Source organism: Cylas formicarius, unplaced genomic scaffold (genome assembly GCF_029955315.1).
Source record: "Cylas formicarius isolate icCylForm1 unplaced genomic scaffold, icCylForm1.1 PGA_scaffold_6__28_contigs__length_40554024, whole genome shotgun sequence".
NCBI classification, from domain to species: Eukaryota; Metazoa; Arthropoda; class Insecta; order Coleoptera; family Brentidae; genus Cylas; species Cylas formicarius.
Window position 1 is genome coordinate 33,069,359 of NW_026844347.1, and position 17,533 is coordinate 33,086,891.

Below are 17,533 nucleotides of genomic sequence, written 5' to 3' on the forward strand. Positions count from 1 at the left end.
CTGTAAAAGTTACTCCGCTTTTGAAAATTTTCGAATTCCAGTCTTATCAAAAAATTAAATGAATTATCAACAAATGACGTATTCGTATACCATGACCAGAAATATTGTGTTTTTACAACCGACCCCGTAATTAACTTTGCCTATAATTCATTACTCCAAAACCGCAGCCCCTTATGGAACATCCAGCCGAGCGGACCCTTACCCGTAATCATTCCATTACCGACCTAGAAATTTATCTATCTATTTATTTATCTTATACCTACGTTCATAGATATAAGAAAGTGACCAATTGCTTTTGAATGGGATTATCCAAGGGTGGTCATTAACATAAAATGCAACAAGATTATTACCTAAATTTTCGGAATTTAAATTCAGTTAAAATTTTGGTCCGTAATACAAAAAAGAAATAATTTTATACCTACCTGTGTTTAATATTCTTTGATTTGGTATAGTACTTAGTTTAAATTTATTAGTAATCATTCTTATTTCGTGTGTAATACAACGTGTGTTGAATCGTGTGCGAATTATGCAGTCTCAGTCTAGTATCTCAGGAGATGCTCCCGCCCAAATGTAGAAAACACTATTCTATTGAGACTATGGAAGTTATAAACAATGTTTATTTGATTCCCACTGAACGTGGTGCAAGCAAGCAAGTATCTTTAGAAGAAACGGCTACATTGACGAAAATTCCAACATCAACTGTATGGATAATTGAGAATAATCCCATTTCAGCGTGGAAAAAAAGAAGCGATGCTGACATTTTCTCGAGTGTAGATGAAAGTGATCAAGATATAATACGGCGTAGAATTTACCAGTTATACGGGGAACAAAGCGTGCCTACATTAGATATCTTAATTAGGAAGCTTGAAAAAGATTAAACCGGTGTTAAATGTGGCAAAAATACCTTATGGAAGTCTATTCAACACATGGGTTTTAGATTTAAAAAAAAATAACAAAAGGCAAGTTTTAATGGAATCTTTTAGAATTCGGAAGTGGCGACTGGAATATCTACAAAAAATTAGGATTTACAGAGAACAACAAAGGCCAATTATTTACTTGGACGAAACCTGGTTCGACAGTTAGGATACTCCGGAAAAAGGTTGGACTGGCTCTAAAGATGGTTGGATTGAAAATGGACTTTCTCTGTCTGCGAAAAATATTAAAGATTCTTCTCTTGATTACCATGAAGACACCACCGCTAATTTATTTGAAAGTTGGTTTAAGGACAAACGAGTTAAAAACATTCCTCCTAATTGCGTCATTGTAATGGACAATGCAAGTTAACCCCTTCCTCATGTGACACAAAAGCAACAATCCAAAACTACATGTATAATAACGACATTTATTTTCACAAAGATTACACCAAAAAGCAATTAATTGAGGTTCTACAAAGCTCGAACCTACAAATGGAATACGTCTGTGATAATTATGCAAAAAATCTAGGGCATACAGTTTTAAGGCTTCCTTCCACCTTACCACTGTGTGTTTAATCCCATTGAACATGTTCGGCACCAACTGAAATCTGCCATTCGTCGTATCAATGTTTTTTCCCGTGTTATCTCTAATGTCCCCAAACTTATAGAAACAGAAGTTTTTAACATCCCTCCACAAAGTTGGGCAAATTTTGTTAAACATGTAGAAAAAGCAGAACAATCGTATATCCATATTGCAAACAATATAGAACAAATAATAATTAGAACAGGCGATGATAGCGATAGTGATACTGATATATTATGTGAATAATTTTAAGTAATTTAAGTAGGTAATAAAAATAATTTGTAATTTTATTTTAGATTTAAACATAAATTGTTTAGTACCTTTCCTAACAAAACCCCAATGAATAAAATTCTAAGCAAAGTACGGATCTGTTCGCCCATATTTCATTTTTACAGCTTACCGGATCTTTCCTTAATTCGTATCAGTTAGTCACTTTCTTATATCTATGAACAGACTTTACCTACACTAACAAACACGGAGCACTTCTTGAAACATGTACATAAGAAAATTAGTACAAACAGTTTATTATGTTCTATATCAACATAGTGTCACTATTAATAATCAAAATATTAAATATAATAATAATAAAGTATCACTCACTTAAAAAATCGTCACTGTCGCTCCTGTCGTCACCTAGTTCAATGATCACCTCCGCCACTAATCGTTCTCGATAATTATTTTCTTCTTTTATTACTCGGTTTTCGCAGTTAGACCTTAGAGCTTTGTACTGATATTTTAGCTACCTTTTGCTGAATTACGTTCATGGTACTATCACTAAATTCTGGTGCAGTGTTATTTCTTCTTATATGCGCTTTCAACTCAGGCCAAATCATCTCAATCGGGTTAAATATACAATGATATCGAACCGTGAATATAATCTATAGTCTTAGACTGTTGTTTATAAATCGAAGAAATAAGTAGAAGACCCAAAAATATAAGAAGAAGAATGTTGTTAATCGACAGGCACACAATGATTATTTTCAAACTTACCTGTAAGATAAATAAAGTACAGGTACTGACCATATCGTTTGAACTGACCAGTGAAAACAGCCTCGCAAGGTTAAAGCTCGATAATCAGGCACATAAATACGTACTTACTGGAAGGATCACATTCAAATACCTCCTTAATATATTCGAACATATTGCAATTTAGATTACACTCTTAAGAACGATACATATCATCTGATGTTAAAATAAACGCTTCTACTTTTTCGAAAATACCCGGCAACATCAATGCTTATCAAATTTAAAACGATTCATTTACGCTTTTAATAAAAATTTCAATTTTCTACAAATATTTGTTACGGTCCATCTAAGGCAAGACCTACTTAATGTAGAATAAACGTTTGTTAGCATGGGTTTTACCACGGTCCTGCGAAGGTCTGCGGTTAACGTACTGTAAAATCCTTAAAACGTCAAAGCAATAAATGCACTATGTTTTTGGTCGTTCAATAACTTCATTCTAAATTAAACATAATATTGAGTTATTTTGTCAATTTCAAAAAAAAAGAAAAGGATTTTATGGTAGAGTTCATCGAGCTCTAAATCCTTGTCTTTTAAAAAAAGTGAAATCCAAAGAGTATTAATTACATTAATATGGGGGTAAGTGGCTCTATTTTTAATCCAGGATGTTTGTGGTTTTCGCTTTTTTGACTTCACTTCCCTTCAAGCAATTCGTTTTCCTCGTTCATCTGTACGTCCAATTTTCGATGACTTTTTCAAGCGTTTGTGGCTTATCCGCATAGGCCAATGACTTTACATAGCCCCACAGAAAGTAGTCTAGCGGTGTTAAATCACGAGATCTTGGAGGCCAATTCACAAGTCCAGAACGTGAAATTAGGCGGTCACCAAATGTGTCTTTCAATAAATCGATTATGGCACGAGCTATGTGACATGTTGCGCCGTTTTGTTGAAACCACATCTCGTGGACATCATGGTTATTCAATTCAGGAATGAAAGAGTTAGTAATCATAGCTCTATGCCGATCACCATTGACTGTACCGTTCTGGCCATCATCGTTTTTGAAGAAGTACGGACCAATGATTCCACCAGCCCATAAAGCACACCAAAAAATCAGTTTTTCTGGATGTAACGGTGTTTCGATATACACTTGAAGATTAGCTTCGCTCCAAATGCGGCAGTTTTGTTTATTGACGTAGCCATTCAACCAGAAGTGCGCTTCATCGCTAAACAAAATTCGCTTATGAAAATCGGGAACAACGGCAATCTCGTTTTGGGCCCATTCAACGAATCTACGCCCTACTTGATGATCGTTTGGCTTCAATTCTTGCACGAGTTGGATTTTATAAGCACGTAAACCAAGATCCTTCCGCAAAATCTTCCATAAAGTGGATGGACACAGATCCAATTCCTGTGCTCCATGGCGGATGGACTCATTCGGGTCTTCCTCAATGCTACGCTCTACAGCAGCAATAGCTTCTTCTGTACGCACCGTACGGCGTCTCTGGGGATGCGAGTTATCAATAAGAGTAAACGTTCCATGGTTAATCGAATTAAGTGCTCTGATGGACGATTTTGTCTACGATAAAATGGACGTAGTGTGCGATACGTATTCCGCACAGAACCATTATTTTCGAAATAAAATTGCCCTATTTACAAGCGTTGTTCAGGCTTGAGTCTATTCATGATGAATTGCCAAACCAAACTGAGAATAAATCATTTGACAGCTGTTAAATCGGTCGCCATCTTGAACAGTAATGCCAACTTAAAGTTCTATACATCGAAAAAAAAAACACCCATTATATCCGATTTGTTTGTGGTTTAATTTGGGCCCATGACCCCCTTATCGATATCTAACCAATCAGCATCTACCATATCATTTTTGGATTGGAGCAACTTGAACGATTGTCGAAGGTGAACAGAATACAGAAAGCATTTTGGTTTGGTTTAAAAGATTCGATGGGATGAGAAACATACATAAATACATAGCCACGCAAAACTTTAATAAGTAGAGCAAAACTGAATTTATTGTACCATTTAAAATTAAATATAAAATTCTCCTTGAAAATCACGCTAAAGAATAACAATAATAACGTATTTACTATCCTATGACAACACTATTGTTTTCACAAATTTCTATCGAACAAAAGACTTTTATTTTTTTCAAATATCTTTTTCGCCAACAAATGTAAATACAGATATCTTCCCTTAAAAGTCTTTTATTCTGCCTCCAGACATTTAAAGCTCACATAAATAGAGCAAGATAAAAAGGAAGCACCGAACGACATAAGGAACGTCTTTCAATGAAATGCGTTGCGGTTAAATACATCATTGAATGGCGACACCTAGGATCGGGCTCTATTGTACCAGCGAATCAAACAAACATTTTCGAAGCGAAAGTGACTGATTTATTGCGAAATAATATGAGAACAAATAATATTCTGTGTGGTCCCGATATTTTGAATTTTTACCGCTACTGCTGAATAATAGATAGGACGAGATCGTCACTTCTATATTTTTCCCTCTATCGTGGTGGGAATGATTGGAAATTTATAAGGTTTTAAAATTTGTGTGGGATATCTTAGCTGTGGCCTATACGTGACCGATCGCACACGTTCTCTTTTGATATTACGCGGTCTCTTTATTTGAACATCAAATTTTATATCTTGGTATAAATGTCCATTTGATAAATAAATTCAGGGCACACGTAATTTTATTGATAACTACAAATTAGGTTTAGGACTTTTTTTTTAAATGGACACATTAAAGTAATGTTGAGCGTTTCCGGTACTTTAGTCACGGGTTTAAAAGTGATTGGGGGTTTTGGATAGATTTAAGTATACACTGACGTTTTTCAATTCTAATGATCAGATTACAAGTCACTCGGTATTCATGGTATTTTGCAATTTTGATTACCCACACACTGTAATGATGATAACTGAATACTGGTATTCTTTCCTTTTTGTGATAACATTCCATCAAGAATATTTTCTAGATCATTTTATGTGGCTATTATTATTGTTTCGGTTGCTACATGCAATGGTACTTCAGAAGCCAAAAGTTTCGCAAGCACTTTAATACACACCAACATACACGAGGAACTAAAATAAAAACTAAAAATATAATCATTTTTGGATAACACACACTTAACGTAACGCTGGAACGTGATTTCACTCTACGAATCGGAAAATCGATAAAATCTTTCTCAAAACATCAAAACATAACCTCACTTTTCGTGTATCGCGGGTTGCCAGCGTGCCTGGAGTCTAGCGTATTTTGAATTGATTTTATTTGTTCGGTCTTCCCGAACAATTATTCAAAATCGACAATGAGTTCAAAATCGATGTTTAAATTAATCATAAAATGGCGATCAAAATAAAGTGTCACATGACGCACTATTTCATAAAAAATATATCGAAACTATACCATTTTGACCTTGACTTGACTTTTCAGTAAAAAAAAAAAAATGAAAATTGTCTGATATGATTCCATCCCAAACGTCATCGCAATATACAGGAGGTGCAGAAGCAACAAGGCTGCGTGCTATAAAGCACTGGAAAGCTGGATAGCCAGATAGCTTTATATTGCACTTCTAATGGAGCCACCCTGTATTACATAAAGTTATTAAAGCAGTGAAAAATCCAATCCGTTATTTAATGCAGAGACTTACATTATACGCAGTGTCAACAGGCCAGTTGGAAATTTGCATAAAGTACCCCTAGTTCGTCGGAATAATATTAAAAGGGTGCTTCCGTCTAATGCATATTCCTTTGAAATGTGGAGTCGTGGTGACGTTTCGAATGGCGGGCATATTTAGAGTCACCGCGGGACACTCGGATCATCCCTTTGTGGGGTAACCGCACAACAAAATGTCACTTTATTGCATAACGCAATGTAGGTCCATTTCGTTTCGTTCGATTTTTCCTGCGGATCACGTGGTGTGATTTAACGACGTTAGAGGAAGGAGACAATTTTGCGGTATCAGTTAATGGATCTCGTTCCCTCTCGTTATAAATTTTGCACAGCGTTTTTTTTTTTTCGACTAATTTAAAATGCTGGTGGTCTCCGATATTAGTTAGATAATGAAAAAAATAATACAAAAAGTCCGATGGGGATTTCAGTAAGGGATCTATGTTCACAAAATAACTGCAATTACAATAATTACCTCATACATTAGCATTGCAATGATTGGTATTGATTAGCAATGAAGTAAAGCTTTTAATTATTGTATTTATTAACTTACGTTTCGAAAACAATAAGAAAAATGAGACGCAAACAATAAAAGGAAAATTAATATCAGAGTTCATTCTCTGCAATACGACTTCTTAAAAAATTGAAATGTTCTATGAATAATACAACATTATCTAGACGCATCTAACCAAATGCTTATTAACAACAATATTACATTAAAATAGATAAAGTCTAAGTCATTCTCAAATGTAATATTGAAAACCCATATGGGACAAAACTATTGTAACAAGTATTCAATTGGATAATTTTAAACCCTAGAGCTGTGCTGGCTATCTGTGAAGGGTTGATATACATTCTAATTTTTTTTAATAATGATAATAAATAAAAATTTTCAATATCAATTTTTATAATATAGTCCAAAAAATAAATACTCAGGAGAACACAAATTCAAGAGTCAAAATCACTACCAAAAACGAAATTGAATAAACCAAATTGTATAAAAAAGTTTATTTATTTTTATATAAGCAAACCACAAAATGGATAATACATTTTTAGTTTCTTGAAAGGATTCTTTCAGAACTGTATTTAATAGGTTCAACACCTTTAAGTGAAAACACTACTTATTTACTTACTCAATATAATTAATTATCCTTGAAATGTTTATAGATTTCCTTGTTTGTTTCACCTTTGCTGTGTTTTTAAAATTAAAAATATGCGCATACGAGGTGTGTTCAAAAAGTAAGATGACTTTTAAGTTTTATCAAATAGTATTTATTTATTCGTCAAAATTAATATTTCTCCTTTCAAAGTGATCCCCGTAACAGGAAAAAGTTGCAGTGGGTCATATCTGGTGAATATGATGGCTGATGCATGATTGTGGTTTTGTTTTGGGCCAAAAAGTTAGACAATGAGTGAGGAGGTGCATTATCGAAATGCAAAATGCAGAATTTTATATTAGTAGTAATGTAACTAACTACGAACATAACTGATGAACGTTTTGTATTATCTGAAAGCACTTGCCTACATGCTGACATGCAAGTTTAAGAAAATATAGAGTTATTAAAGTAGCTATTGAGGCTCGTACGAGGTTACAACAAACTAGGTGCAAGAAATATTCCATATACCGTGATGTAAATTTCACTTTCATTTTTCAAAATATAGATTTTAAAGCATATTTGACGTGTTTATGAAAACTAAAAACTAAAAAAAAAACGGCACGAGTCTATTTGACACTAGCGGAGTGCAGCGGAGCGAGTGTTTAATAAACCAGTGACTTAAAAAGTTTACCGAACGTGTTTCATACTATACTTTTTCTACGACCTTTAGTTTTTGGGTACATTTTCGCAAAATAACACAAATACATTCACTGACATGACCGTCAGAATTGACAAACGTCAAAATTCAAAGTGTGGGAAATATCTCCGAGAACATCCGATTGCTCCGAAACCCGTGCGGTAAAATCCCGGAAATGTCCGAAGTGGCTCGGATCCGTGGGAAACGAAACTGACGTGGTAAAGTGACGCTTCCCGCACGCTAGATCGGTATGTAATTAGGTATTTTAGAGGCGGAAGTAGAACAATGCATTATTCAAAACATTTTTGAACTTTTTTGTTGATTTGATCTACAAATAAAATTTAATTCGCCCATTTATTTAAATATATTAATCACATTCTATTACATTGCAGAGTCGATAACCATCAAAATGATCTTTTCTAAAACTCTACTGCATTTTACACATACATACGAGTTGTGTTCACAAACAAGGATTAGTGAGCAGGGGCATTATCATGATGCAAAATCTATGAATTGTTTTCCCACAATTCGGGACGTTTTCTTCGTATTGCTTCTCGCAAACGGCTCATAACGTTATAACTTCATAACTCTTCATTGTGGTAGGATAATCAAAGAAAACAGCAAGCAAAACCTTGATAACTTCCAATGAGACGATTGGGCTTTGGTCATTACCATATACCCGCGATTCGTCAACAGTTATGACCTTTTTGAGCATATCAGAATCATCATTGTCGTTGTTTAACAGCTCTTAAAATTAAGCAGTTTCGAAACAAAATCTGCTGCAACACGATGCATGCCCAAAACTTTGGGAAAAAATTGCATAGCACGAGTCAATAGAGATGCCAGTGGCTTCAGCAACTTCTCTAATTGTGATTCGACGATTTTTGAACATCATTTGTTTCACTTCTTCTACACTTTCACCAGTTACTGACATGCTGGGGCTTCCAGAGCGAGGTTCGTCATCGGTCTCTCTTGGCCATCTTGCAACAGGTTGTAACCCTTATAATCTTTCTAGTGCTTCAGTCTCACAAAAAAAATAAACATGCCAAATAGCTGAAACTGAACATACGTTATACATGGGTACCAACATAACAAAAAAATATCGAAGATCAAATGTACGTAGCCCGCAAAATTATAAAAGTCACCTTACTTTTTGAACACGCCTCGTATAGAAACTACGGACACCACAATAATTCAACAAGACATCCGCAATATCATATTTGGGGTTGTCTTGTAACGTCAATCAGTAAACGACACTCCCACCATTATTGATCTATAATTGACCATTTACAAGCAAATGCAATGTTCCGAGTAAGTGCGTTGTTAAACAAGCAAACTAATTTAGTAGATGTTGCTGGTCCGCTTACTTTATAATCAAATATTTGAGTGATGCTTGGTTTGACTTTAACGAATGAAACCCACTAGAACTAACTTTAGATGGCGACGAGTAAATTGATCTCGAAAGTTTACTGCGTCTCGCGCAATTGGTTAAAAACAAATACCAAAAGACAAGGCCTTTTTGTCTACTTATACTATACTACTGTACTATACTACTTATACAACTTAGGTTTCCTTCTTTTTTATTTTACTCAAAACTGCCTCTTGTGAACTCTATAGCGCTTCAAAATTATCAGGATTGTTGGGAAACTTAGTAAATAATTTATAAAAGAAATAATGTTTTTAGCACGATATCTTCCTAATGGTTAGCTTTTGACACAAAGTTTATATAACAAGCTATCCTTTATTTTAAACATAGAATCACCCCTTAAATTTTTCGTATTTGTTTTGAAAAACTTTGTATATATAGGGTGACTGAGAATAACGTTCGAATAACACAGGTATACACAATTAAACTTTTTGAAAGATGCTTTTATTTTGAAAACTGATTTTATATAATATTGGTGGCCTGGTTTAAAAAATTGTATGCATTTATTTGTATCAAATTAATATAAAAAATAATAAATAAAATATTGACTCTTTTTCAAGATCCCGTTAAAAGTTTGATATGACGCGGGGTGCTAGTAAATGATTTTCACGAAGTCTGGACGCTAACAATTCGGATGCATCCTTTGGAAGGTGCAAATCTCTAATTAAATCATTTAATTCGTTGTGGTTAACACTTCCGGCTCTCTGAAATCTGGTGTGAAACCTGAGTCATCTTGGTCGGAACCGTGCCTTGTTAAATTTAAACATAATAGAAAATAAGTTTTCTGAATAGTCAATTTGAATATTTTATAATAAATAGAAGCATACCATTTAAAAAAGGTGACATTTTATGAAATCAAATAAACGCCGCGTTTTTTCTTCTTTATATTTAAAATTCGGACTTTAAATTCTGTTGTTTGGTCTTCTGGTTGCCACACTCTCTATAACGAATTTACAGCTTTGGAAACGGTCGATACCCGCAGCGCATTATGTCACCAGAAACCGCAAAATAAATGCCACGACGGTTCACAGCTCGAAATGTGGCTAACACAAAACCCATTACAATCATAAAGGACTATTATCCTGTCCAGGGCCGTGGCGAAATTTATTCGCCTTTTATTTAGTGTTCGACGCGAAAGCTACATCATAAAAGTTCAAGACGGATCAAAGAAGTTATATTCTCGTGTGTCCACGGACGAATGAATCTTTTCCGTGGGTGGCAATACATCTCGGGAAATTTATGGGAGGATAGTTGACCGTTTTAATCGGCTCCTATTTCTCGTTTTGGACCAACCGAATTTCCTGATCGATAACCATTTCGTTCGAAATGCGAACGACCCGCTTCTTTCCCCCATGTTTTTGTCTGTGGTTTGTTGTCCAGATTTTTTCTTGCTACGAAACCCCAGATAAGTGACGAAACAACAAGGAAAACAAATTCGTCCGCCCTCACCCTTCAGAATTTCTTATATATCCCTATGGTTGTATAAACAGTCAAAAGATAACCAAAGTTTAGCGAGAAGAACTTGTAGAATATCTGAAGGGTTAACTTTGGGTTACACATCAATTTTATATCTTTTATATGTTATACACACTGTTTTTTTAAATCCATTTTCAAATTTCACTTATAATTCATGTAGCATTCCCTATACCTACAAAGAGCAGGTAGTAAGAACTTTTTTTGTCGAAAAAATAAATAAAAAACAGAAATTTAATTTTGAAATGAACAGGTAAATGGCTAGTACCAGTAAAGCACTTAAATCGTCACAATTACATTTATGACAGTAATTAAAGTAAATATACCGTACCTAAATGAAACTCGAGACAATTTAAATATTTATTTTTATTGGATATGGAGACAAAACGAGAAGTTTGTAATTTGTTTAACGTTAAATTATCCAGAAAGACCTATTACAAGATCCATTGAGAGTAAAATTAAGAGAAAATTTATTATTATTTAATATTGCGTCAAAGAAATCATTTTTTACGTGTTGAAAATGGCCATCTTAAATTCTTGACAATACTCTAATAGGTTTAAAAATCCTCCAAGACATTCATTAATTTGCCTTATTTCGTATCTAATTCTAAATGTTAAATCATTTTTTTTGCCTTTTCCTTACGCATTTTTGATTTTAAAGAAGAAAAAATCCGGTGAAATAATATCTAGAGATATATTGATCCCTTCTACCAATCCACTGTCCGGGAAATATCGTATATAAATTTTAGCGCGGTTGCCAAACAAAATGGGGCGAAGCACCTTCCTGTTGTAACCAAATCTGCCTATTTGGCATATAATTATAATTTTCACGTGGGAAAAAACTGCGAGAGCAAGTCATTTTGAAGAAATTGTAAATGCCTTTTTCCAAGAAAATTTTGATCGAAGAAATACCGTCCAATAATGTCCTGTCAAACATTCCATCCGTCCGAAATTATTTGCCTTCCAATACCTACAATTTTGTTTATTTAACGTACCATTTAAACGAAACGTGGCTTTATCACTTTTATTGAAATCCAATACTTGATTTTTAAATGAATATGTTTCATATTTTTGCCGATCACAATAAAATGTTGCACAAAATTCCAACCTCAATCGAAAATGTTACACAAACCAATCCAAATTCTATGATCAATGTTATTTTTATTAAAATCATGTCCTATTTTCAAACAAAAACTTTTTTCTCTGTCGCTTAAAGCATCCATCGGTTTACATTATTACTATGTGTAAGTATGTTCTTACGAGCTTGTCTTTGACTTTATTAAAATTCAGCTTTACTAAAATTTTTGCTTTTACGCAGGCTGACCACCAGTACAGCATTGGCCGCCACGAGTTCAAGTTTTTCCGACCACGTCCTGGAAAATCTACTCGTCCTGGATTGTCCCAGATTTTTCAATATTGTATTTCCCATTTATTTATTTGTTATTATTTATTTACAAATTATAATTCCGTAGAAACATATATAGCTGAGTACTTTTTACAAAACTTCTGGATTCCTCCTGCGTCGGTTTTTGCTGTGTCGAACTTGCTGACGTTTCGCCAATCATCCTGTTGGCTTCTTCAGAGCTTGACTGAAACTGGTTCATATTTCACTCTGTACCTGCTTATATATTGCTTGAGTGGGGCGGAGCTAAATGAGGGGCATAAACACCATCTCGGATAACTGATTCCCATATTGGTGACAGGTAGAGACCTGAGTCGCGGTTAACATTGTTAGGTTGTTTATAGATTTCTATAGACTCTCGGATTTTTCATTGGTAATACTAATAACTGATTACACGCAAGAATTTTAGTGTTATCGAATAAAATTTTGTATCCGGTTTCATGAGTGTGTTCGGCATCAGCTGATGAGTTTATTTGTCTTAGTCGTAAGGCTCTTTCGTGTTCTTTGAGTCTAGTTGATATTTTTCGTCCGGTCTCTCCAATGTCTTCTTTGCCGCATATGCCTGGAATGCTGCAAACTCCTGGCATCTCAAATGGAATTTTATCTTTGACGGATCGAAGATGTTGAGAGATTTTTGGGCAAGTGGTAAATCTGGTTTTGCCGTTATACTTCTCTAGAACTTTTGATATGTGGTCAGTGATGTTTTGAATGTAAGGAAGGACCACAGTGGCAAGTGTAGGATTGCTTTCGGACTCATTGCTATTGGAAGGTTGTCTTGAAGTGTATTTTATGATGGAAGGCTTAATATACTTAATGTGGGAATTGTTAGAGAGAAGAGCAGAGGTAAGGTGTTTTAATTCTGGGTTCAGTGACCCGGGCTGAGATAGTTTTGCGGCTCTGTAAACAAAGAGTTGATAACCGAGGATTTTTGGGCCGGATGGTGATGTGACCATGCAATAAGGTATCGGTCTGTGTGCATAGGTTTTCTGTAAACACAATGACCCAACGTTAGGTCTGATTTTCTATTGATAAAAATATCTAAGAATGAAAGGTTAGTAGTTTCCAACTCACTGGTAAAACGTATGTTAGGGTGTATAAAGTTTAAATGGAAGTTTCTTTGAAAAAAGTATATAGTTGAGTTTTACTTGACAGCCGAGCAATACCTCTCACAATAGGAAACTTCATCTTCTCAAATGATGGATACATTTATATGGGTATTACTTCAACACATACCACGTTACCCAAAAATTCAACCCGCAATAAAAAAAAATTGAACAAATGAAGATAAACTATTTGACGAAATATTTGAAATAAAGGAATTTGTAACCAAACAAAAGTTGGAACATTGGCAAGCTAATGATATTAATGTTTGTAGCCGATGGCTTGAAGTTGTTGATAATTGTACAAAAAAGTAGCTGGGGTTCAAAAACATATCTTTGATAGTTGAGTTTGAACTCTGTCTACCCGGTACTAATACAGAAGAAGAAAGAGTGTTTTCAATTATAAACAACTTTTTGAGTAGCTGAAAAAGTCAACTTCCTGTAAGCACTTCGAAATCAGCCATGATTACAAGGTGCAACGGGAATTTAAGTTGTTTGGAGTTTTACAAATTCCTTTTAAAAAATGAGATAAAAGTTTTTTATACAAAGATAATAAATAAAAAAAAATGTATTTTGTTTTTATTTCTTCAGGAGTTAACGCTCTACGTTCATTTTTGTCAAAAACTCTTCAAACCAAAAAAAAAGGTTTAAACTAAGGCATATGCAATACCACAATTATTTACAATAATTATTTAATTAATTTTTTTAAATTTGATTGAATAAAAGTTTAAAATTTTTCCCTTCTATGCTATTGAAAAAATGTACACTGCCATTTTTAGACCTATAATTTAAATTAAATTAAGTTCAACTTTAGCAAAGGCTCAAATATTTTAAACTCCTACATATATCAATTTGTATATGCATTTTTCGAAGCTTTTTTTTTTAATTTGGATTATTATAAATTTTTCTACAAATATTTGAAGAAAATATTATTTGGTCAAATAACAATGAGTAAATAATCTCATTAAGAATATATCGGCAAATAAAGTAATTAAACAAGGAGAACAAACCACTTTTCCATTTATATTATATTAATGAGCAAGAGAAAGATAATGATCCCCATTTTACCCTATTCGGTTGCCTCCGGTTTCTATCATAGGTGTGCGCCTGCCCTAAACGATTTTTTCCATCCTAGTGAAACATAATATTTCAACACAAATATTATTGTTAAATTAATATTATAGGGGGAGTATATATGCAACCAATTATACGGTGTATTTGTATTTTCTTCTGATGATTGCAAAAAACAGATTTACGTTGTTTGCCTGCGAATCAACGCGCAACTCACTATATTAAGTTATATTCTAATCAATTTGTAATTAAGTTGTAAGGTGGAAAGGTTTCCACTTGGACTAACGGATGTTTCCATAGGAACGAATAAACGAACGCGTAAAACTATACTTATCCATCAGTGCCATATTAAAGTAGTAGTTTAGTATCAGCTTAAATCGAAATCAAAAATTATTACGGTGTAATATCTACCGAAAACATGTCCAGCCACCACAAAATAATTGCTGACCGCTCAAGGTCCACTTTAAAGGAGGTTCCGAAAGAAGTGCTCGAAATGAGCAACCTGAAAATGCTTTTCTTGGAAGGCAACTTGCTGACCAAACTGCCCGATGATTTCTTTCACTGCTTACCCAACATTGTTTGGTTGGATTTGAGGAATAACATGCTGGAATGTTTGCCGCGGAGTGTCAAAAACCACAGATATTTGGAGAATTTATTACTGTCGAACAATAACATTCAAAAATTGCCCAACGAATTGGGTAAGACCGCCGGTGCAATCTATCGTGGTAATCCCTCACATAATTCGGAAACTTTAGGTTTAGTTCCAAATTTAAAAGCTCTCCAACTGGCAGACAATCCGTTAATCTATCCCGCGAAGAGAATAATCCAAGAAGGCACGCGAGCGGTGAAGAAATACCTAAGAGAGCAATACGATATCAACAGTCACAAGTCGCCACCGAATAATAGCAAAAGTGTAAGTTTGGAGGAACGAGAAGAAAGGGTACTCAAAGTCGTTGATGAGTTTTCAAACGCCTCTATGGATAAGAGTAGACTTTCGGTCGCTAGGGGTCGTGGTGAGACGACGTTAAATTTAGCGCCAATGAACTATTTTTACTCTTACAGAAAGTAATCAATCCAGGGAATCTACGAAGTTCAGTCAGAAAAAAAATTTAAGCAAATTGGCTAAAAAACTTTCCGACCCGAAACTACTCACTCCGACGCTACGAGTAAAAAAACTGGATTATCCTAGAAGAAAGAAGGAAGAACCGTTAAAAATAGTCCATAGGATCAACAAAAGCGAAACCAAGATATCTTTAAAATCGTATTTTACCAAATCTGGAATTAGAGATGCTCTCGAGCGAATTCCGGAAAAGACGCTCAAAGAGGGTTGGCTAAATAAACTGAGAATATTGCTAAACGATCAGGAAAGAATTCTCCAACAAGAGAGGTAGTCGGTTCATGTAAAGTTGCGTTTCCCGCCATTTCAATTTTCAGAAATTTAAGAGCGTTGAGTTCGTGGAGGTACCAAACGAAAAACGAAACTCCAAAAACATTTTACGATAAGCGTTCGGATAGCAAACCCGAACCTCCGTATGCTGTTTATCCTGGTTAATATATTGTGAATGAGAGCAGGACAGAAGCGGCAAATTTTTGTTCATCTTTCAGAGTACTCAAAAATTCCAAGCAGGGCCGAGTTGACTAGTCAGCTTCAACTTTTTTTGAAAAACACCCACCAAACGCATAGCAAATCGTCATCGGCGATAGATATGGACAAGCTTATAAACGATCTGGTAGAGCAGCTCAAAGAGATGGAGATGACTGTAGGAGATAAAACGTCTCCCAATTCGGAATTGGAACAGACCAGCCAACAAATTCGAACGGTGAGTCTAATATATATTGCGTTTTTAATATATATAGTTCAAGAAAATAAAATCTATTTTCAAGATTCGTAACATCAGGTTCACAAATATAAATATTTATTTTAAGTGTAAATTGAAAATAAATAATCTACATTTTCTTAAATATTTGTTTCAACACTTCAAAAAGAAAATGTGACCTTACCATAAAATTCATAGAAAGACCCCACTCATAAATGCTATTCTAGTCGATGCTTAATTATTCTAATTGACGTCACAGTTAAGATATACAGTTGAATAAAACTTGATACTCGGTATTCACTTCTAAAGAAGAATTTGTTCCCGCAATGTAGCATATTAGAGAACCAAAAGAAATTTTGCGTACTCCATGAAAACTTGGAATCAAATAGTACAACTACTTTGAAGAGTTCAACATCAGGTTGCAAAATATTATAATTTTTTATTTGAAAAAAGGAAAATTTGAAGTAAAATTTTTTTTTATTCTTTAAAAAATACGACTGTCTCTCGATTCTTTCGAAATCGGTAGGTAAACTTCAAACCAAAAATATGACGGTACTATAAAATTTGTCATAAATTAAAAAGAGATTGCACATGGAATTAAATACTTAAGTCAGACTATTTTAATCTATATTTCACTGCACTCCTTCATAGATTCTTTTAATGAAAAAAAAAGTAAATTTAAAGTAAAAATTTAGGTTTTTGAACTTGTTTCCTTTAAAATTGGTAAACCTCCAACCGAAAATGTGGCGTTACTTTAAAATTCGTCATGGATCATAGAAGGATTTTAGAGGGAAATCGTTTCTTCTCTCATACACTATATTCTAAACTACGCTTTACTATTCTCGCCTTCTGAAAATCATATAAAGATCATTGACGTCACATATTTTATAGGGTCTGGAAAAAAACGAATAGTATCTAAACCAAAAATGTTTATTATGATTATATGATACTCGGTAGTCAGTTGGTAGAAGAACGATAATTATATGTTACTTAACAAATGTTGAATGCGCCGTTCATAGCTTATTAATTAGACGGAGTGCGTTCAACAAAAAATGCAACAAAATAACAATATTTGAGGTTGTGCTGGGGTCGTTCGACAAATTTTGATCAGCTTGTAGTTGACACAAGCCGTTCACGTAGTACGGAAGCCTAACCACAGAAACTTGTACGTCACAAATGTGTTGTGAAATTTTTCTTTCTAGATCACGGAGATCCACAACAAGCTTCTGAAACTGCGATCGGCAAACTGCTACACGTAAATGTGAAAAAAAAAACAATTAAATAAAACCAATTCGATAAAATT

At 34.3% G+C, this 17,533-nt stretch overlaps 1 protein-coding gene across 3 annotated transcripts; it reads left to right on the top strand.

The window, feature by feature from the left end:
* The first annotated feature begins 14,737 nt into the window (after positions 1–14,737).
* On the top strand, positions 14,738–17,524 carry LOC132703389 (leucine-rich repeat-containing protein 27-like). Of its 3 annotated transcripts, none has more exons than XM_060672618.1 (6): positions 14,738–15,111; positions 15,169–15,426; positions 15,476–15,800; positions 15,848–15,960; positions 16,019–16,233; positions 17,433–17,524. In XM_060672618.1, the coding sequence occupies exons 1-6, from the start codon at positions 14,832–14,834 to the stop codon at positions 17,487–17,489; spliced, it is 1,248 nt and encodes a 415-aa protein (XP_060528601.1). In that variant the 5' UTR covers positions 14,738–14,831; the 3' UTR covers positions 17,490–17,524. The 3 variants fall into 3 exon arrangements, with proteins under 3 accessions (XP_060528601.1, XP_060528602.1, XP_060528604.1); XM_060672619.1 differs by having other exon boundaries at positions 15,169–15,423; XM_060672621.1 differs by having other exon boundaries at positions 15,169–15,420.
* The last annotated feature ends 9 nt before the right edge of the window (positions 17,525–17,533 follow it).

Coding starts and splice junctions, on each gene's coding strand:
- LOC132703389 (XM_060672618.1), top strand. CDS start 14,832: ATGTCCAGCCACCACAAAATAATTGCTGACCGCTCAAGGTCCACTTTA. Junction 15,961..16,018: donor TCCGTATGCTGTTTATCCTG/GTTAATATATTG, acceptor TTCATCTTTCAG/AGTACTCAAAAATTCCAAGC. Junction 16,234..17,432: donor CCAGCCAACAAATTCGAACG/GTGAGTCTAATA, acceptor TTTTCTTTCTAG/ATCACGGAGATCCACAACAA.